The sequence below is a fragment of the Hipposideros armiger genome, unplaced genomic scaffold (assembly GCF_001890085.2).
Source record: "Hipposideros armiger isolate ML-2016 unplaced genomic scaffold, ASM189008v1 scaffold_180, whole genome shotgun sequence".
Classification (NCBI taxonomy): Eukaryota; Metazoa; Chordata; class Mammalia; order Chiroptera; family Hipposideridae; genus Hipposideros; species Hipposideros armiger.
In genome coordinates, this window is record NW_017731530.1 from 534,522 (window position 1) to 558,049 (window position 23,528).

The window sequence follows — 23,528 nt, forward strand, 5'->3', positions numbered from 1 at the left end:
CTTGAGAAAATCTAGTGTGCATCACTCACCACACCCATATGGCTCTCCATTCCACAGGAAAATGATGGTAGTACTCATCAAAAGTAAGGCATGTTTAAACTTTAATTTTCTAGTAATGGTGAAAGATTTGTACCAATCCACTCACATTCTCTGGTGTGGCCTCCTTTGAGTAGTTCAATCCAGTTTAACAAATATTTATTGTATCAATCTGTGTGAGGCATTGATACAGGAATTGTTCATAAAATAAGCAAACTAGATTCTTGTCTTTAGCAAACATACATTCTAGTAGGAGAGACACACAGTAAGTACCAAATGTAATAAATGAATAAATTATATATAATTATATAATGAGAAAAAGTAGAGTAAAGCAAGAGTATCAGGAGAGCCAGGGATGGAGAGAAGGCGGGGCAGACTTCAGTATTATAGGAGAATCAAGATAAGTCTCACAAGAAGGTAAGACTTTAAGAAATACTGAAAAAGATTAGGTCGCTAGCCAAGCAGACTTCAGGGAGAAGAATATTTCCAGCAGAGGGAAGAGCAAAAGCACATGTTAGGAGTTGGGCGCACGCCATGAGAGCTGAATGACAGCAAAGGCAGGGTACAGAGCGTGGCTCCAGCAGAGCGTGGCAGAGAGTTCGGGGGCCATTATAAGGATTCTGGCCTTTACTAAATGAAATGTGCTGACCGTCAACAATAAAGTTAGGTCAAGATATGATATTAATTGCAAATTAGATTTCACATTTACTAGAGAACTTTATTACAAGGGATTACCGGATTGAAAAAAATCCCCTTAAATTTCTGAATTTATCCCCAACCAACTTTCTAATTATTCTTTTCTTAATTATCTTTTTCCTCCCAGCATCTTTAGTCTACAATAGTGAAATTACCGTATTTTTCCGTGTATAATGCTCATTTTTTTGCCCAAATTTGTGGAGGAAAAATAAGGATGCACATTATACATGGGTAATACTAATTCCATATCTATATAAATGTTTTTAATTCTTTTATTTATGCTTATTAGTAAAAAGTGTAACTCTAGAAATCAATAACTATATCCGTATGCACAATAATACCCTGGAATATGATAATCGGTTTTGTTGAATTTACGACGAACTTACAACAATGAAGAGTTCTTGGCCTTCTATGATGTGTAAATACCATAAATTTGTTACGGGTACATAAAATTTCTTGTACCATGATATGTTTTTTAAAAAATGCTAAAATTCCTTTATAATACAAAAAAACAAGTGCCTAAATGTATTTTTCAAATAGAAATTTGAATTAAAAAATTAAAACGAAAGATTTTTTTCCCTGAAAGCTCGGGCCAAAAACATAGGTGTGCATTATACACGGGAGCACATTATACATGGCAAAATACAGTCTGTGTATCTTGTTCAAATGATGTTATATGATTTCTCCATCAAAGCAGCCATACAGATTGTCTTTAAAAATAAGAACTAAACTCTTTCATATTGTGCATACCTACTTTATCTTTGTTTAAAAATACATATAAATTAAGGAGGGCAAGAAAAGGCCATTTCAATAAAGTACCTTATTTTGACCCACAAGGTATTGCTACTGATAGTGTCTCTTGTTTTTGTTTTTAGGTTAATCTATGAGTATAATTAAGTCAATCTACACTGAGTCTCCTGTTTTAATATTACCAATGAGCAGATACATTTATTCTTATTTTCTAATTTATTACATATGGTACATATAAATAAGAAACAAGCTTTTAAGAAAGTAGGCTTCACATTGCTAAATGAAAGTCAAGAGAATAGACAAAGAAAAGAGACACAGAAAAGAAGCATGGTATGCAGACTATTGTCAAACCATGATTATCTTTAATGAATATACGTTAGCTTTAATAAACTCAGATACAATATTAATGGAGTCCTCTTATCTCAATTTGTTGATTCAAAGAGAAAATGATAGGTAATGGATGCAATAGGAATTTACATACTTCTGTTCTTTAGAGAAAATTTTAAAATATAAATGTATCAATGATATTAATACTTCAATATTTAGTTCACTACAGGCAGAGCTACCTTGTTTGGAAAACTGTGTTTCTCCAGTTTATGTTAGAGAACCACCTTTCTTTCACACATATGTCACTGTAGTTTCATGAAGGTTATATTCAAGGTTTAAGTAATGCTTTCAATGGTAGTTATTTTATACCCACTATGTGCCATAGTATAGTGTGGGATAGTCAGAAAAAAAGTAATCCCTTGTAATAAAAGTCCTTTTTCTGACACAGCTCACATTCTAGTAAGGAAACTTGGGCACAATGGAATAATACACTCATAAGACTCATAGGAATAGAATAAAAACAATGTAAAACATTTACATGCATGTTAAAGGAATGCTGGAATTAATGCAATTAGAATTAATGATTAGAATAAAATAGGATTAAACAAGGAAAGCACCTAAAAGAAAAGAATTGTAAACCATGTTCAGAAAGAGATGGTAAATTTGACTTATTCCTCCAAGTCAGTTGGCTCCTTCAATGTTGGGCTGAGATATGGGCAAAGATGCAAAGCTAACATTAAAATGCTGAAGTATGCATCTACGTTAAATACTTTAGGGAATATGAATGTATATATATTCACACATACATACACATAATGCATACCAGTAAATTTCGAATACTTACATGACCTATCTTTTTCATTCACTTGTTAAAAAGTGGAAAGATATAAATAGAAATAGTTGGAATTTTAAGAAAACATGGCTATAGTTAAATTGTGAATCTGATTTTTCTTTGGATGGGAAAATGGAAAAAAATTCTGAGTCATAAATCTGATTTGGGTCATGTTCCTTAGTAACATGGTTGCTGATTTTTCTCATACTGACAGACATTCTTTCCATTTGATTTTGTTTTTTTCCAAATGGTTTATATCACCTTTGGACCACAGGTGGTGTCCCATAGAGTCATGTTTTCATTAAATTTCTTATGAAAACCAAAGTAAATTATGCTGACTAAAGTGACAGGCAAAATCCCAAGGGCTTCACAGATTTATAGATAAAATCACCTAAGTTATAAATATATCAATTCATCCAAAAAAAGGATCAGGTATAAAAGGCAATGACTGGAACAGGTGGAAGAAGGCAGCACAGAAAGTCAGCCATGAAATTAACTGCAGCAGAAATGGCAAGAGGGAGAATAATGAGGCAGTAAAAAGCCCCTTCCTTATGAGAAGGCCAAAGATTTAATGTAAAATGACAGAGAAACCATCGAATTGCAGCCCTGTGTAAGAGCATATAAACTTATGTATCTGAAGATTTCTTTAGAGAGAGGGGATATTATTAATAAGAAGAAAAATAAACAGCAAATCTGGCCATGTTAATCAGGGGCTATAGGGCTTATTCTTTTGAACTCTGACAGGTGAACTTCAAGAACTCTCACTGGGGATATGACAGTGAAAGAAAAAGAAAACTCCCTGCTTTCATGGAATTTTCAGTATATAGATGTAGACAGAACATAAATAATTAAATATAAATATGTCAGATATTGAAAAATTCAAGGAAGAAGAAAAATGAGTAGGAGTAAAATTTTAAATAGGTTCATCAAGGAAGGCCTCATTGAGAAAGATATTTAAGGACATTTTAAAGGAGGTGAGAGAGGTGGGCATGGGGAAAACTGGGCAGAGGGGTGGGGAGGATTCTCCGTGGAGGAAATGACAAGGCTTGAGGCATTCACATGCAGGCTTGAGTTCAAAAATAGCCAACTGCCAGTGTGGTGAGAACAAAGTGGGCAAGGGGAAAACCAGTAGGAGGTAAGGGGGAAAAGGTAACCGGGAGTCACATGGCCCATGGTCTTTCAGGCTATGGCAAGGACTGCTTAATTCTGAATGAGATGATGAGCCTCTACAGGGTTTTGAGCAGAGAAGTCACCTAACTTAGAATCACTTAAGCTTCTGTGTTGAGAACAGGCTAAGGGGCCACAAGGGGGGAAGCAGTCAAACTAGTAAGTTATTTACAATAATCAGGGAAAAGAGGTTCAAATAAGGGAAACAGTAATACAGGCAATGAGAAATGGTTAGATTCTGGATACATTTTGAAGTTAAAGCTACAAAGTTCGGCAGGTACTATGGGTATGGAATAATAACTCCAATGTTTTTAATCTCAGGAACAAAAGAATGGGGTTGTCGTTTACTGAGATGGGAAATATCACAAGCTTAGGGCTGGGGAACGGGTGTGAGATCGGAAGTCCGATTTTGGACATGGTACATATGCTGAGTCTATAACAGATCTCAGAAGAGGTTGCAAAGATGTAGGCCATGGTTCTGGAATTCAGAGAAGACCTACAAACTAGAGACACAGGTTTGGGAGTCACAAATATAAAGACACATGACTACATCAGGTCATAAAGGAAGTGGGAACAAACTGTAAAAAGAAGGGTTTTAAGCTCCAAGCCCTGAAGCACTTTAAAGTACAAAGGTTAGGGAGATGAGAAGGCATGGAAAGGAAGTGTGAAGCAGCCGTCAGTGAGGTAGGAGGAAAGCAAGGAGAGGTTGCTATTCTGGAAGCAAAGGAAAGAAAATCATATAGTAAAAATGGTCAGGGAACATATTTGAGCATAAAATTATTCTTAATATAGGATTGTTTTCTTAACCTATATTCTCACATGTAGAATTACTAGGCCCAATTGATAAAATTGCTGAAAAGGCAAGTACTAGGGAAACAGACCTGGGGTACTCCACTGGAGATGCTAATTAATATCCAGGCTAATTAATCAATAACCTCTGAATTCAGTTTTTCAATTGCTTATGAATTCACTTAACTACAATCAAAGAATTCACATTAATTTTCAACAAAAGTATCATGACTAAAAATGTATCGTGACTTTGGCAACTAACTTCATTAAGGAGATAACTATAACATTCATCTGATTTATATAAAATTAAGTCACTCGTTTTTCTTAGTCAGCAATTTGTTTCCTTAATTACATTTATTACAATTTCATTGTTTTGTTTGTTTGCTTATTTACTTGTTTATCATCTGTCTCCTCTCACAGAGAATAAACTATTTGAAAGGCAGGGATTGTGTTTGTCTTATTCATCCATATATCCTCAGCACCAAGCACAGTGCCTGGCTTTCAACACATAAATGAATGAATCAAAATTATGAGAAAAAAATGGTTTGACATGACATTTTTACTAGAGATATCTAGCTCCTGTTAGGGCACAGGTAGCCTGGGGCAACTCAATGGCTTGCTCCAATGGCCAGTTTTCCCAAACGAAACGTATTGCGCAGATGCTAACATTTGTGTGTCATGTGGCTTAATAACAGAATATCAGAAACAGAGTCCATCCTACAGATTCCAGAACATGTCTTAATTACAAGCCTTGAAACGTTTTTACTGCTCAGATTCTATCTTTCTCTAAACGTAACTGTGCTGAACACTGATACGGCACTCTGATCCCCCACTGTTGTTTCAGGGATTGCCCCAGTTGCAGAAAACACTACATCACAGGTCATGCTCTTTCTTAGGGCAACCCAAGTCCACTAATGAATCAATGTAGGCATATAAAGGCTTGGCCATCTCAGCACAATCGGGGACAACTCTAAAAAGCCACTGCAGCTCCAGAGTTCCCCATGGGGTCAGTGGAAGTTGTCATGGTGCCTGCATTGCAGCTCAGTTTCTCCTTCAGCCCATTCTTGCTTCCTCTGTACCCCTCCCACAGGGGCTGATCTCTAGGGCTTTTCTTTTAACACTAAAGTTGTTTCAGAATCTCCTTGCCAGGTAACCTAATCTGTGGCAGTTAGTACCTGGGGTGGTCTGAGAAATCAGGTGATAAGATGGGGCTTTAGAGCTGGATCACTCACTATCTGGCTGGCAGAGAACCCCATCACAGGTGGTAGATGGGGTGCAGAGAACCCCTGGCACAAGGTGGGCTCCCACTGTTAAAACTCTCGCCAGACGTAGGTAAGGATGGCATAGTGATGGAAGGAAACACATTAGCTGGAATGACGTATCAGATGTTTGAGAAATACTAACAATGGGAAAATACAAAAAGCTGAGGGCAAGTAATGACCACTGTGAAAGCCAGAGGCTCTCCCGGGTAGAAACAAAAATGTTCTCAGTTCCTGTAGCTTCTGGGCAGAGAAAGATGACCAGGAACAGGGATTAATCATCAGAGTAGTCATAAACTCCAAAACTCTTAAGAAAGGAAGATCGGCTAAGTTATGATCCTGGTTGGAAAAGAATAGGATCCTGCCATATGGGATGAAACATCTGGTTTGATACCTTCCAAAATCTTGAATTCCTGGATTCCCCAGAACTTTCTAAACCCAACAAAGTGCCCTGCCCCTTCTTTCTTGAGGATGATGTAGACAAAGGTTTCTCCCCCATAAGACAACATGTATCTCCCTAACCCCCATCTGTCTACCCTTACCTCCTCTCCAGACCCTTAGGCCTATAAAACTAGGGTTATGTCTCAGTATAACCCATTTGGCCTCATAAAGGAAGAAAGAGGCTATTTTACAAAGGAACTGAAAGATCTAGCTAGTTTATATTGGTGAGGAGAGTACATATGAGATCAAGTTCTGAGGATGTTTGATCCAAGGGGCCAGAATTCAAGATTAGATAAAGGGAGAGTCTATCAATTTGAGGACATTCTCCTGAGATGCAGGATTAACAACCAGCAGGAATCTCAGGAGATGGTATAAACGTGCTACTATAATGGTTCCTAGAAACACAGACAAGTAATGGCTCATATTAAATATGGTTGAAATACCAGAAATGCTGTGGCAGAGGGCAGAAGAGGGGGTTATAAGACTCAGAGAGTGCATTCTGGAGTGCACATGCTGCATAAGGTCAGAAAACGCATCAGATGATGATGTTCCACAGGAAGACCTAGAAAACACGCAATTTACCACAGCCATAAAAAATATGCTAGTGAGAAGACATCTACATTACTCAGTTGCTCTCCTCTGAAGGCCAGAACTGACAGAAAAAAGGCTGTTGTAGAATTAGGCTCATTCATATCAATGTGGATGACAGAACCACATGAGGACCAGAAGCCATCAGAAGCCAGATGACCACAATTGCCATAAGCGTGGCAAGGTTGGGGTGGGTAGGGGGCTGACCCATAGTTATTGAGATAATTAATAGAATTAATAAAATATGCATCCCTGAAGGCAAAATAGATAGCTAACAAGGCTACTACTCAATATGTACATTCAAAAGAAATCAAAGATGGATGACCACAAGGCTGAGGGTAGTTGCTCCAATGAAATCACAATATCTTGCTCAGTTTCCAAACCTGAGCTAAGTTTTGGACCCAGAACCCACTAGTTGAAGAAAAGGCCTAGTCTCCAGAGGGAAGTACCTTGCAACACCATGGCAAGAATACATGGTAATAATTCTCCCAATCCTTCTCCAAAGGGGCCAATGGCCCTTTATTTAGGTAACTATGCACTGGGGACAGGGCACACCCAAACATTTAGAAGGAACAGAGTTGACAGTGGTACCAGGAGGCCTGAAGCATCAATATGCTCTCCCTTCTTATTAGAAGCATACGAGGGCCAGTAATAAATGGAGCTCTGGCCGAGGTCTAGCACATAATGGGTCTACTGGGACTAGAGACCCACCTGGTATTGATTGCTCAGTCCCCAAATATATAATCAGGATAGACATACTTGGTAAATGCTGTAACTCCCATATTAAATCTTTGGCCTATGAAGTTAGAGCTATAATTGTGGAAAAAGACAAAAGGAAGAATTTTACACTGCCCTACCCTAACCCAGACAAGACAGTAAATAAAAAACACAACGTAATATTGGTTCAGGGATGGTGGATGGCAGGAATTAGTATTCTTTTAAGGAACTAAATAATTGCATGCAGGGGTGGTCCCAACGAAGTCATCCAAGGCTGCTGGTGAGTTCACGTTGCAGGCCAACTTCTCCCTTTATCCATGCTTATTTCTGTCCCCTCCCTTCCAAAGGGGTTGATTCCAAGAATACTTCTTAATAATTCCTTCTCAGAATCTGATTCCTAGTAGTTAACCCAACTTGCAACAGTCATTTTCCACCTTAATTTAAGTTAATTTCCTTTTAAAACAATCTTGAGCTTATCCTCAAAACTACTTCCCAATATAATTGGAGAATGCTAGGTTTCACTTTTGGAAAACTTTTCCCAAAGCAATGTCATGCTAGGAAGTACATTTGAAAAATCTTTGGGATTTTTCTCTAGGAAGAGCCCAGAAGTATAACTCCTGATTTATAGGTGCTTTCTGCTTTTAAAATTATTGTTGACTCTTGTCCATCCCCATTTGCTTACCAAAGATCTTAGGTAACCCTTCAATTCAACACTTAAGAAAAATTTTTTTCTGATTCCAGATTGACACAGCACATTCAAAATTAGCACATATCTCATTTTCTCCAGAAAGCTTTTCATTTCATATCAAATTGAATTATTTCTCTATTTATTTCATCAGCATTTGAGTACATAGGCCATAGATGTTATCTTCATAATTTGTTTAATAGCTTCTTTGTAAACATATTGAAGCTGTCTCTATAAATTTGACTTTATTTATACAGACAATAAAAACAAATACGTTGAGAATTTCATTCTCCTCTTATATAGCCTCGTGGTATTCTCTACACAATCTCTTGATTAATGTTGCTATCTAGAAAGTTACAGAAAATTTTAAAACTTATGTAAGTTTTACAGAGTATGAAATTTAAAATTAAATACGCAAAACTACTACTAATTAACTATACTAAAAAATCTTGAATTTAAACTGTAGAGTTTCTCAACTATTTCTATGAATAAGTATAGTATAAATAACAACAATAAATAAATCAGGCATAGGTTTTTAAAAAGTAATCCATACTAATTGGCAAGTATACTCTGCGTTAAAACCTAGGGTAATGAGAGAGTCAATATATTTTAAATATTGTGCCAGGGGATACAACTTCTTAAAATTACACCTTATAATAAAAGGAAACCAGAAGTATGTCTCTAGTTACAGTTGATTGTAGTGATGGGTTTATTTCTATGAAAAACCAAGGCAACATATATGTTTTTAAATAGTACATGGTTTCTATGGTTTGACAGTAACAAATGAGATGACTGTTAGTGTGACAAAATTCTCCCAGAATATATTACTAAACTATGTAGAAGGCTCTTCTTTGAAAGGAGAAAAAAAAAAAACTGGAAAATTTTGTGGTAGCACTTGGCCCACAGTTAAATACCATCTAGACTAGGTGAAATATAGCACCATATTTTTAATCAGAGATTCATGGATTGTGATTAGATGTCCTGGTTCTTGCTCCATTCTAGACCCTGTGGATTGTACTAACTCATGCTCACTTCTTCCTCTGCTTCTCCTACTACTAAAGGGTCAGACACATCCAAAAAAGACAACAGAAGATCAGGTTTTATCAATAGCCAGAAACAAAGTACAGACTGCCAATAATCGTATAAAGGCTTGCTAAGGTAATTTAGTCACTGGCTATTCATTGCTTCATTCACTATAACATGCATTCCAATAACCACAGGATCTAAAGATTCTTGTAAAATTATCTTCAGAGATAACAACAGAGACACCTTTTTTGGTGACAGATTCATGAAGTTATCATTTAGCCACTAAGAGTTATGAGGATATATACATGGGTGTATTTCATTCAAATCACTTCTAATTATTAAATATATTGCACCAAACTTGGATATTGTTATACTTCATTAGGTTAGGTTATCTTCAAATTTCTGAAATTCAACTCAAACATAGATAAAATAAATATTGTACATACTTGGAAGAAACCGCCTCCATGAATTCATCCAAAAAACTGTCATATTCAGGACCTCTCACTCTTCTCTGCCGTAGTCCAATGTACAATGGATCTTTCAGTAACTCCTATTTAAAAAAAGTTATCAGAGATATAGAAATAACTAAAGGCAAGTCATTTACTTGTTCTAAGCTTCAGTTTCCTTATCTGTATAATAAGGATAGAAATGGAAACAAAATCTTGCCAAACTGATTCAGACCAATCTTCAGAGTTAATATTTAGTATTTTATAGAATATATCGACATTAATTGGAAAATCAGTAAAATAATTGCTAAATGTTAAAAACATTCTGCCTTTTCTGAGGCAAAGAAAACAAATTATACTCTCTCAGTGGTGCTAATTAAATAAGCTCAGTTCAGAGTTACAGGCAAAGTTTATCACATAGAAAAATAATATTGAGTTTTGAAATATTATATTAGCTTAGGAAATAGAAAGATAGCAATTACTTTAATTTTTTTTGTTTCTGCAAGCAAAATCATCAACCAACATTTTTATTGTACTTTAATATTATAGCTGACTAATGTTAAAAATAAATTCTTTACCATACTGTTTTGATTATTGTTGCTCTGTAGTACAAGCTGACGTGATATCTCCAGCATTGTTCTTTTCTCTTAGGATTGCTTTGGCTATTCGGGGTCTTTTGTGGTTCCATACAAATCTGATTATTTTTTTGTTCTATTTCTTTGAAAAATGCCATTGGGATTTTGATGGGGATTGCATTAAATCTGTTTATGGCTTTGGGTAATATGGCCATTTTAACTATGTTGATTCTTCCAATTCATGAACACAGAATGTCTTTCCGTTTCTTTGTGTCTTCAATTTCTCTTAAAAATGTCTTATAGTTTTCAGTGTATAGGTCTTTCACATCCTTGGTTAAGTTTATTCCTAGGTATTTTATTCTTTTTGTTGCAAATACAAAAGGAACTTTTTTTAAATTTCTTTTTCTGAGATTTCATTGTTAGTATACAGGAATGCAATGGACTTTTGTTATTATGCTAAGTGAAATAAGTCAGACAGAAAAAGTCAAGAACCATATGATTTCACTGACATGTGGGATATAAAACTGAAAACAACAAGATAAACAAATGAAGAAACAAAAACTCATAGACACAGACAATACTTTAGTGGTTACCAGAGGGTAAAGGGGGAGAGGGGTGGTAGATGAGGGTAAAAGGTATCAAATACATGGTGATGGAAGGAGAACTGACTCTGGGTGGTGAACACACAACATGATATATAGATGATGTATTACAGAATTGTACACTTGAAACCTATGTAACTTTATGAACAATTGTCACCCCAATAAACTTTAATTTAAAAATCAAAAAGAAAATAAATAAAGTTTTTAGCCTAGACTAAAATTTTTCTAAACTTTTTGAACTTTACACAGTTAAGTTTTTTAAAATAATATATATGAGACAACATTGCTCTGTTCAAGTTTTAGTATATGCAATGGTGGTTCTTATTAAATCAGGTTTTTAATTGAGGTATAATTTACATACAGTAAAATTTATATTTTATAACATAACTATAACATTTATAACGTATATAACAAATATAACATATATTACATTTTATAATATAAATATAACACTTATATTATAAAATGTACATTTATAACAAAACTAGGTGTATAACTAGGCACAGAAAGGAACTTCCTCAACTTAATAAAGGTCATCTGTGAAAAACCCACAGCTAACAACATATCTAACAGAAAAAGATTGAATGCTATACCCCTAAAATTGGAAATAAGATAATATTTACTCTCAGTACTTCTGTACAATACTATACTGAAGACCCTAGCCATTACGATAAGGCAAGAAAAAAAAAAGTAAACTGTTTTTATTTGTACATACATGATCATGTACATGGTAAATACTAAGGAATCTACAAAAAAAATCCACTAGAAAAAAAAATCTGTGCATTTACATTATGACAGAATATAAAGTCAATGTACACAAATCAAATGCATCTCTATATACTAGCAATAAAAAACTGTAAATCTGAAAATGAAATAAAGTACACAACTCCATTTACAATAGCATTCCAAAACATGAAATTCATAGGGACATGTTTAACAAAACATGTGTAAGTCCTGCACACTGAAAACTATAAAATATTGCTAAAGTAAATTTAAAGGGACAAACTGCTTTTGCAGGCTGAAAAAAAAAAGGCAATCCATGTCGTGTAATAGTGAAACAACGAACAAAACTGTCACCTTTAGAAACCTAGAATAGAGAAAATGTAAACCTAATGAACTTGTGAATCTGGATTAAGAGATTTCCAGGCACAAGGTTGAATATACAAATTGGCTTCTCATAGTTGTATGATAAAGTTAAAACAGAGATGAGCTAAAGAAGAAAATGTTCTGTGTGAACAAAGTTTAAAGAAAATACAAAGGACACACACTTACTTGTAAAAGATTTCCAAAGTAAAATAAGGCCTGCAGTCAAAGATAAAATTAAGTGTGTGGTTGTAACAACTTTTAAAAAAATTGCTGAATGATTTAAAGTGGAGTCTAATATAGCCCATCTTGACTAGATAAAAGGAACTGGTCCCACAGCTCTGCTATGCCAACCAATGTAGGGGGAAGGTCCATTTTGAACAGAATTGTGAGTGGGGCCTTTAAGTAAAAGACTATAATCTGGTACATTGAAAGCCTAAAAATATTTTAAGGGTGTAGGAATACTTGGATTAATTGGGACTGAGACACTTCAAAATGAAAACACTTCTCTGAGTCACCAAATTTCCACAAGAAGGAAGCAGGCTGAGAAAGTAATGCAGCTACAATACAGCCATTTCTTATGGAAAAAGGAGGACATCTCAGAGGACAGAGCCAAGAGCCCAGAGAACAGAGCCAGAAGCCTAAGAGGACAGTGAACACAGAACTACTCTGAGGCAACAGAATTGGGCCCTCTTCAAAGAGCAACCCCTGTCCCCCCATGTGTCCAATGGGAATTTAAAATTGCAGTGAACTATTTAGAGCCATATAATTCCTGTTCCTCCCATTTTGAATGGGAATGTTGATTGTGGTTAGTCTGTCCCTGCCTCACCATTGTCTGTTTAATATGTGGGAACAGAAAAGAGGACCCACACCAAGGAGCAAAACACACGAAGCTTCATTTTTATCTAGACCTGATTTAGATGACAGGATTATGAACTTCGAGCCTGCTGCTATTGGGATGAAACCCTTAGAAACCTGGGATGGAGATGAGCATATTTTACATGTGGATTATGTGAAAGATGAGAATCGGTGAAGGATGAGAATCTATATGAAGACAGGCCAAGCTGTCCCAAGCATCCTAGCCTTCCTCGCCAGTGAATCATAAACATTAGTAAAATATTAGTAAAACAAAGTCACTAAGTTTAGAGGTAGTTTGTTATAGACACATGACATGTTTTTGCAGATATGGTGATGTTGTTAAGACGTTTAAGCCATTTGAATCATCTGAGTTGAGATTTGCTTAGAGCCAACATAAATTATAGCCTGATTCATACCTGCTGTCTTAGTGTCATTATTAATAGCAATCTCTTTCACTGTGAAAGTGTGTTGGTTTGGCCAATACAGTATGTGGTCATCCTACTTATAACATACTGCATAACAATGAGTTAAGACTTTCTGGCTAACTGGAAGTTAACATATTTAATCATATAAATGTATTTCAGATGAAATGTAAAATCTGAAACTCAGCGCTGTTGTAATGCCCAGCTGTTCCTTGAGGCCTGAAAACTTTAAACAATCTACTGGCAGGCTTCTGAACAGCTGAGGTTGAAGTGCCAGTGAACTGCAAATGGCTGCCAGAATTAAAATACTTTCTCCATGTCTGGAATATATTTGGACTTCTAAACTGTGAATTAGAAAAAGAACACAATTGAGAAAAGATGTTACGTGTTTCCTTCTTTCTGGCAGTCTTTCCCATGCTAACAATTAGAGTATATCTCATAAAGAAGACTGCGATGAAGAGTCAATTATGAAGATTTATGAATATCAAGATAAAGATTCTGAATTAAATTAGGAAGCTATAAATTTCTCCCAATCATAATAACTCTTTCAAAATTTACTGTTTTTTAAAATTTCATAATTATGGCTTGAATAATGAGTGCATTCTTGGAGAATGGACTATCAAAAAATATCTACTAAAAGCAGTTTAACAAGATTACCCAATTTTGATAATGGCTTCATAGACCAAGTAGCGTACCACGGAAGTGATATTAATTTATTGGAAGCAAAAGCCTTTTGTGGCCAAGAATAGACACTCAACAGATCTTTCTTGGAAAACAAATGTAAGACTTGGTATTAAATAAGCACTTAAGAAAGGTTAGACATTCTTTAGCAAGAGGTGTCTCATGTAACGCAGGTTGTATCACTGAAGACTTATGAAGACTTACAGCATGAGAGAAAGAAAAAGATTAGAAGAAAAACAGTAAGAGGCAAAGCACATGGAAATGTAAGAGCATTCCAAAAAGGAGATAAGGAAGGTATATGTTGGTAAAGTTAATTGTCTTACTTGTTAGCACTATCTCAATTCTGGAACTTCAGGAATTTTTATTTGAAGCATTCATTTATTTGAAGCAAATAGTAATCATTATCAATTCTCCCCTTGTTGTTGTCTCTCACATTTCTACCTTTCTAATTGGAAGTTTTGGAGATGTAAAAACTGTTTTCTTAATATATTCAGTTTTTATCATTAGAAAAGCAATATTTCCTATCAGAAAACTTGAGAGCACAGAAAAGTAAAATAAAAAACAAAGCATATACTAATAATCTCTACCCATTCAGAACTACCCACCACTATCACCTTGATGCATATTCTTCTATGTCCTTTTCTTTATGTCTATGCATGTATAATATTATCTGTCCAAATTTGGGACATCGTATGCTGTTTCATAATCTCTTTTCACATAGGAATATATTGTGAAAAGTTTTCATATCAACAGATGAACATTTTTAAAACTAGTGATCTATATTGGAACTCTGCTCTCCTAGAGGATAACAAATTAACATTTCCCCTAATGACATATAATAAGTATGTCTATTTTGTTGCACCTTCAAGTATTATCTTTACATATATATACATATGTGTATATGCATACATATGTGTATATGTATACATATGTGTATATGTATACATATGTGTATATGTATACATATATATACACATACATACTATTTATACATGTATATAAAATATACATATAAATATATAATATAATGTGTAATAAAGAAAATTTATAAAATAAATACATATAAATATATTTATATATAATGTTATCACATAGCATTCATTTGTATTTATTTTCTAATATTGTCAAACATTTTTCATAGGTTTTTTTTTTGGCCATTTTTACTTTTTCATTTGTAAATTATCTGTGCCCATATGTCATTAGGCAATTTATATATTGGGTTGTCAGAAAAGTCATGATGCATTTTTGCAATGAAAAACATAGAAAAATACGTCATCAATTTTTTGACAACCCAATATTTCACATTCTACATTTTCTTACTGACTTGAAAGTGTTCTCTGATATTAAGAACATTATAAACCTTTATCTTCCATAATATTATGAATAGTCCCAATTTTAGCGTTTATTTTAAAATTTTATTTAGAATATACAGATAAACATTTTCTTTGTTGTTATTACCTCTTATTTTCAAATGAAAAAACCAAATTCTATAAAGAAATAAAATATAATTTTTGCTGTTTTGCTGGCTCATGTCCTCAATATGATTAAGCAAACTAACTGCCAATGTTCATTCAAGAGTTTAAAGCAATACTTAAAATGTCAGCATGCATATAAGCTGGCATAAATTTTAAAAAGTGGTAGAAATAAAAATAATTAAATTTGACTGTGATTCAGTAAGTTTGTGGTGGGGGCCAGGATTTGGCATTCTTAACACACATCCCTGGTAATTCTGAAGTGATTGGCCCATGGAACATAATATTGAGAACCACTCATTTCAAATGTATATTATTAAGTTAAAATAAAAGTATCCTATTTCCCAAAAGGTTCCTGTCTCATGTAAATACTTTTTTATTTGAGTTTATATAGTGGATATTTCTAAAATATACCACAAACTTCAAGAAGTTCCTGATAGTTATAAAGCATATAGAAACCAAACTGAAGAAAGATCCCATTCTCTTTCCCAAGGCTTTGGTGTAGAAATTTTTGATATAATCCATTATCATCTTCTAATTTAGAGAGGATGAGGTCAAAGAAGACCACCCAAAATTAAGCACATGATACTACAAACTGAAGGCCTGGGAACGGGATTATCTTATCTCCTGTGACTTTACTATAATCATTAGTGCTCATTCCAAGCAGGATCCGCTTGTCTGAAGTGGCAAGTAATCCCCATAGCATGAAAGGATAAAGGCTAGATGTGCAGAGGGCTTGAGGGAGAAATGATGACATTCTAGCTGGGACCATGTGGTAGGTCGAATAATGTTCACATGAACTGAAGATGAAACTAAACATAAAACCAGAATCAGAAAAGCTGAGACCTGGAGCCATGGTTTAATAAACGAAGAATAACTGTGCAAAGAAAATATTCTCCTACTTGTGCTGCCCATGCCATTTTGAAGACTGGTCATTGTAATGGGCTGAATTGTGCACACCTCCAAATTCATATGTTGAAGTCCTAACTCCCAGTACCTCAGAATATGACTCTATTTGAAAGCAGGGTCTTTAAAGAGGTAATTAAATTAATTGACATCATCAGGGAGGTCTCTAATCCAATATAACTGGTGTCCTTATAAGAAAAAATTAGGACACAGATGCACACAGAGGAAAGACCAAGTGCAGGCACTGGATGAAGACAAGCCAAGGAGAGAAACCTTAAGCGAAATTAATTCTGTCAACACCTATGATCTTGGACTTCTAACCTTCAGCACTTTGAGAAAATTTCTATTGGTTACCTCACCCAGTCTGTGGTGCTGTTATGGCAGCCCTAGTAAACTAGCGCACCCCGTGAAACAAAGCAATCTTTAAGACATAATAATACCTATAACAGCAATAAGGGGACTCAAGGAATATCTGCTCATATTATTTTTAGTGAAATAGTAAGTTTGATATTGGTCATTTATATAAGAAATCGACAATAAACATAACTTCTATGAAAAGATTTTGCAACAACAAGGAAAAAAAAGAAGAAATTAAGCATGGTATGCTCTTAAGAGACAACTGAAGAAAATTTACTCCAGGTAACAAAAGTAAACTTTATAGCTATTGCTTCACAAGTAAATTAAAGGAAGTGCGGACTGTGAAATAACAGATGAAAGATAAGATGAAAACACAAACATCCTCCCTAAGTTAATGTTTTGCATTATTAACTTAAAGAATGAGTATTTTTTATCCAAACACTTCTGTGACTCAGTTTCAGTGTCATTGTTCTTTAAACTTTCTTTAGTTGAAAGTCAGGCAAGTGTGACAGCAAGTGACAACTGTCTTATCAATCAGCTGCTAATTCCTTTTCTATTTTCATTACTACTCAATGTAGGTATTTATGATAAAAGAGGCAAGTTTACACTTTGTATAAAAAAAGGATCTAGTTTTCATTAAACTTTGCTAGGTTATTCCCGATAATAAACTAAGTGGTGTTATCAACTGGACAGATTTACAAAAAGAATGAGATTAAAAATTATTCCTACATGAATATGTGACTAAACAGTTTTCCACATGTGAAAGTATGGTAACATAAAAACTTCACTACATTTTGTACAAACCCATTGACTCAGTCATATGTTAGTTAATTAAGTTTTCTTTTTTGTCTTCTCAGTAAGCAGCAGTGCAAGAATGAATATCAGAATAAATAAAATAAGAACATTAAGAATCGGCAACTCACTTAACTCCAAGTATTTTTCTATTTTTCATTATATATTAATTAAGAGCTAAGGACATAAAAATTTAGGTTAGATTGCTTACAAATTAGAATACTATTAGCATATTTTGAATTCCAATAACTCACTAGAGAAAGAAAAAATCACGTGTGGGAGCATTTCTATCTATTTTAAGCAACAGAAATCTCAAATGGCTTTTATTCTTATCCTGAAATGTAAGTGCTTTATTACTAATGGATACAGGTGATATGTATGGCCCAAAACCAATAAAATTATGAGAAAATTGAGTCAGAGATAAAAATACATTTTGCATAATAAATAAGACATACCACTATTAATTTGGGGGAAGGATAAGGCAGATGAGTACTTTAAAAAAAAATCATTCTTCTGATGAACCAAATAAAATGTCACTATTTCTTTGCTTAGAAATGTTGAACATCATATAACATTAGCAGATTAAACTACTGTTCCTATAGCAAATGAAACAATTTTTGTTAAATGGTTATAAGTACATAGGACAGCTGTTGAGCTTTTAATATTTATTTTATAAGTAGCTACCTTACTGAGTGCTCTAATTTGGTCATGGCATTTTTATTTGATTTTCTTGGGTTTTAAGAAGTACTTATAAATATTGATGAACATATCACCTATAACTAATGATAATTTTTTTTCCTATTTGCCAGTTATGTCCCATTTGTTTTTCTTGTTAATACATAGGCTAGCATTTTCTAAAGAATAAAAAAGAGAATAGTAGTGACAACAGGTGATTTGATAACTCTTTAAAAGAATGCCTCCAACATATCACTATTAATTATGATGTTGCTAATGATCACTATTAATTATGATGTTGCTAATGGTTTGAATAATTTTTTCTTTTATTTTAGCTGAGCCATCCTGCTACCTGTTGGCAGCTCAGTGGCTGCTCAGCTCGGGCCGGGACTCGAACCGCTGTTGCTCAGAGCTCAAACTCTTGAGTGAGCTCTTAACCAACTGAGCCACTCGGCCGGCCCTTGAATAATTTTTATATTAAAAATGTTTTGAAAGACTCAATTTGCCAATATTTTATGAAAGATTTTTGTATCTACATCTATATTTACTAAATGCTTACAAAATGCTACTCACAATTCTAAACCTTTAAGTGTATTAAATAATGACAACTCTATAATGTAGGTATTCATTTTACATGAGGAAACTGAAACAGAAGAATTAAGTAACTTTTCAAGATTACACAGCTGGGAACATGGGTGAACATAAGAATAATTAGGAGTTTCTTATTATGTGCTATTTTTTACCAGATTTAGATATCAAGCTTATGTGCTTTTCATAAAATGAAATGTGAAGGTATCAATTTTAATGTGCTCTTGAAACGGTGTACATAGCACAGGAACTACATTTCCTGAAAACTTTGAACAATCACATCCATAATCCTATCTTAGTTTAAAACTGAGTTCTACTTAATTTAACATTACAATCTAGACCTATTTTTCTTTTGGTGTGTTTGCTTCTTATATTTTTGTCTATTGCTTGCATGGACTCTGGTGACATGGTTCACACACATTTAATGATTTTGGACAGGACCTCACCATTTCACATAGTAGCCTAGGGCCCACAAGTAACAGTCAAAGGGTAGAGGCTGGCCATGCCAGCAAAACTAACCATGTGATTTGTGGTGGGGGACCTTGGGTCATGTGGTATCAGTCAAACTGAAGATTGAGTTCACACAGGCAATAAATCATGCCTACGTAATGAAATGCCAATAAAAACTCTGAACATGGTACACATTTCAATATCACACACTGATACCAGAGGGTAATGTGTCTTGACTCCACAGAGAGTGGAAAATAAAAGCTTCACATTTAGAACCCTCCAAGACTCTGCCCTATGCATCTCTTCATTTGGCTAATTATAGTATATATTCTGTCCCTGTAATACAACATAACCATGATTAAAATAGCCTGCAATGAGATCTATGAGTCTTCTAGCAAATTATCAAGTCTGAGAGTGCTTTGGGGAACCCCCAAAACTTGCAGTCAGTGTCAGACGTGAGATGAATCTTGGAACTATGTCTGCAAACTTTGTATAATAGCTTGGCTAACTTAAGTATAGCTAAACTATATAAAGGAAAAAATAATGTACTTTCTTTTTAGAACAAAAACTCTAGCTGGTCATTTATTAATATACATTGTCACCATTAATTTTCTTAAACATGATTTTAGAAAAAGATAAGTTATAAGCAGATAGCAGTAATACACTAGTACAGTTAGAGACTAGGAGTGTATTATAACTGGCAGAGAAAGAAATGGTTTGCTAACTGTCCTTAATGGTTTGTCAGGTGTCCTTATTTAATGCATGTTGAAACTAGTTACATGTGTATCTCCTCTTCTAGATACTGAGCATATTATTTACTCTGATATCACCTTACCTTCACTTAGGCCTTGACAGATACTCAATATTTGTCCAACTCAATTAAATCTACATAATGGAATTTAAAGAGTTTCAGAAAGGTCTCTCAGGCCAAAAAGATATTCTCCAGTGATCTGTCAAAGAGTTAAAATTCCACCACTCACTTAATTTTATCCCAATATCTCCAAAAGTCCACTGGCAGTAAGTGAAAATCACTAGAAATAACACTTAGCACTTTAAAAACAGGTTCATTTAGATTATCAGATTATTTTCAAATTTAGCAGCTTGAAAAACTTTGAAATGTATAATAGTAAGCACCAGGCATGTTTAATGGAAAAAGAATTTAAAAAGCTAGATCTACAGCAGGGCAAAGTACTAAATTTGACGATGCATTGGTGGATATGGTTGTGCAGGCTGAGGGAAGCAAAGTGACAGAAATGCAATAACACAAAAGCATTGAATGCCAAAAGAGGAAAGGAATAATAAATGGACATAATGTGAGAAAATTCAAGACAACTGATGAATATGACAATTTTAAGACTCACTCTCATGAAAATCAAATAGTTCATATACCTAATGCAATCTATCAATGCGACAGTCCCAGTGCTATGGTTGCATTACTGCACGACTTTCTCTATGTCCTCATTATACAGACGGTCTCAATAAAAGGTCCAAGTTTAAAACTGAATTCTTAAATTTTTGTACATCTGTTTCATCACTCTTTACTCCTCTTTACCTCTTCCTAGAATGTTTAAGATGTTCTACAGGGTCTGTGATTTTTTAACTTTGATTTCAATGGAATTTATCACAGAAAAATATTTTAAAATGTATGAAAAAATAAAGAGGAAATCTTAATGTTCAATCTATATACCCAATAATTGTTTTAAAAGGTCAGCTTTGATCATTTCTAAATTATTTCTATTGGTATTGAAAAGGAAAAAGATGGATAAGCAATATGATTTTTATCAAACTGTATCCTTTATAAAGGTTAAATGAACGCTCATATATTGGGTCGTCGGAAAAGTCATGACGCATTTTTGCAACGAGAAACATAGAAAAATACGTCATGGTTTTTCTGACAACCCAATAGTATAGAGGAAGTTAAACAGTATAACTTTGTATAGGTTAAAGAACATAAAAACTGTTCAAGTTACTATTATAACATTATTAACAGGTAAAAAGTTATATCTTAAATTGCTTTAGAAGGGAACAAGGAAAACAACTATAAAAAGTGTATTTATTTAAAGTATCAAGGCTTCATTTTGATGATTATTCTATTCTGGACCTCAGTCTGAAATTTGTATGTAACTTTTTAAAAGTCTATCCTTAACTGACCATTATCTTTCATCTCTATTTCAGAAAATTCTACCTTTAATTTCTAGTATCTTTCACCCATAAGTATTCCTAAATATTAGCAAATATAAGATGAGCAAAAATATGTGCTATATATAAAATATGTACTACATATAAAAATATGACTTTAAGATTCTAAAATATTGTTGCAGGATGAGAAAGACTAAACTCCAAATCACCTACCTAAGGTTCAATACAGACTTTTAGAACAAGAAAATTTCAGACTTATTAAACTTAATATTCTTTTGGGATTAGTTCCTGTATAGTATAAAAATAATAATTAGAAAAAAAACTATGATACCCTAAAGTAAAATATATACTATATAGAATAATGGTATAAATACTCATCAAAGGACAATAAAACACTAAAGAAGTTGGTAAAAGATTAATAATACTTCAGAGAAGGGAAAATAAAAAGAGAAAATAATTTTCTTGTAAGAGCTGGGGGATGGGTTTGAGGAGAGAGGGAGAACCAGACAGAAAAGGATGACTTTATTAAGTTCCTGAAATAAGCTCAAAATGCAAGAATTGGTGCTATTTTTTTAAGGCGAATAATTTTCTTATACACTTAAATTGTTTACCTCATTTTCTGTTCCCACATCCAGAGTGACAGGAAGGCATTCTTGAGGATTCATCCCTCCACAAGCTGTGTACAGAGCCAATTTACCCACAGGGATGCCCATTCCATTACAGCCAAGGTCTCCCAAGCCAAGAATACGCTCTCCATCAGTCACCACAATAGCCTAGAAAAAAAAGAAAATATATCTATTAATAGATGTTTACAAATCCTGCGGCACAGCTCCTGGTCTCTATTTCTGAAGTTAATACTTATGTAATGAAATACACAACTGTCAAAAAATATAAATTGAATATATGTGGAAAAGAATTTATATGGTCGTACATGTGGAAGAGTAGGGAGAATAAATAAATTTGATATATACGTTTTATATTTTGTTAAAAATACACATATATGATTAATTTGGTTGTTGAAAGAAGAGAGGCTATGCACATAAAGAGTCAACCAACCCAAATAACTCAGTCTTCAATCAACAAGGACAGTAGGAAGAGTATATGGAAATAAAAACTCAATCTGGGAACCAAAGTGAAACAGAACAGCTTTAAAATTAATCACATCCACTTTGAGGAAAATTACAGAAGTGTCCATAGTTAAGTAATGCATAATAGCTGAGTAGCCCACAAATGTTCTGATCTTCGGTTTATGCATCCTGGTGCCATCTGCCTATTTCCACAACCATGTTGACCCATCCTCTTTAATTTCGAAAAACACTTTCTATTGTTCTACCATCTTGGAAATATGCCAAGTGCAGTCTGCTACTTCTCTTACCTAGTAATCTTTCACTAGACTTAATGAATTTTGCTTAGCTTATTTCTAATTACCTTAAATATCTATAAAGCATATATTTTAACCATGTAGAGATTTTAATTTTATGTAATTTAATATCTTTATTAAAATTAATGTATCTAACATCTTTATTCTGTGATTCATGGTCATTATGTGAATGTAAGCAAAACCAAGCTTGTGAAACACAAATTAGATTTTCTATATATTTCACTTATATGTGGAATAAACAAACAAAACAGAAACAAAGTCATAGATACAGAGAACATTTTGATGGTTACCAGATGAGAGAAGGGTTGGGGGGATGGGTAAAAATGGGAGGAGATTAGGATGTACAATTGCCACTTATAAAAAACAATCACAGGGATACAGGGCTCAGCATAGGGAATATAGTCAATAATATTGCAATAACTGGTGTCAGATGGGTACTAGACTTAACAGGGTGATCACTTTGTAAGTTACATAGTCTAATCACTATGCTGCACACCTGAAACTAATACAATAGTGTATGTTAAGTATAAATAAAAAAATTTTTAAATTAAGAAAAATAAAGCAGTTGAATGTTTTCAGTATAATAATTAAGTCAAAACAGCAGAATTATCTCAGTAAGACAACCACAATTCTATCAATGATGTCTGTGTTCAGAAATTAAATCTTCATCCTACTGTATCAATTATTACTTGGGAATTACCTGAATAAAAACATTCTGTATAAAATACGCAGGGGTTCTCGTTCTCTCTCTCTCTCTCTCTCTCTCTCTCTCTCTCTCTCTCTCTCTC

At 34.0% G+C, this 23,528-nt stretch overlaps 1 protein-coding gene across 1 annotated transcript in view; it reads right to left on the minus strand.

Moving 5' to 3' along the window:
- The window catches only part of ME1 (malic enzyme 1), a 187,939-nt gene that overhangs the window by 76,490 nt on the left and 87,921 nt on the right, over positions 1-23,528 (minus strand). Inside the window, exons 4-5 of the mRNA XM_019652469.1 lie at positions 21,971-22,132; positions 9,760-9,863 (exon numbers count right to left, since the gene is read on the minus strand). Coding sequence (XP_019508014.1) covers positions 9,760-9,863; positions 21,971-22,132 — 266 coding nt within the window. The remainder of the gene's footprint in view (positions 1-9,759; positions 9,864-21,970; positions 22,133-23,528) is intronic.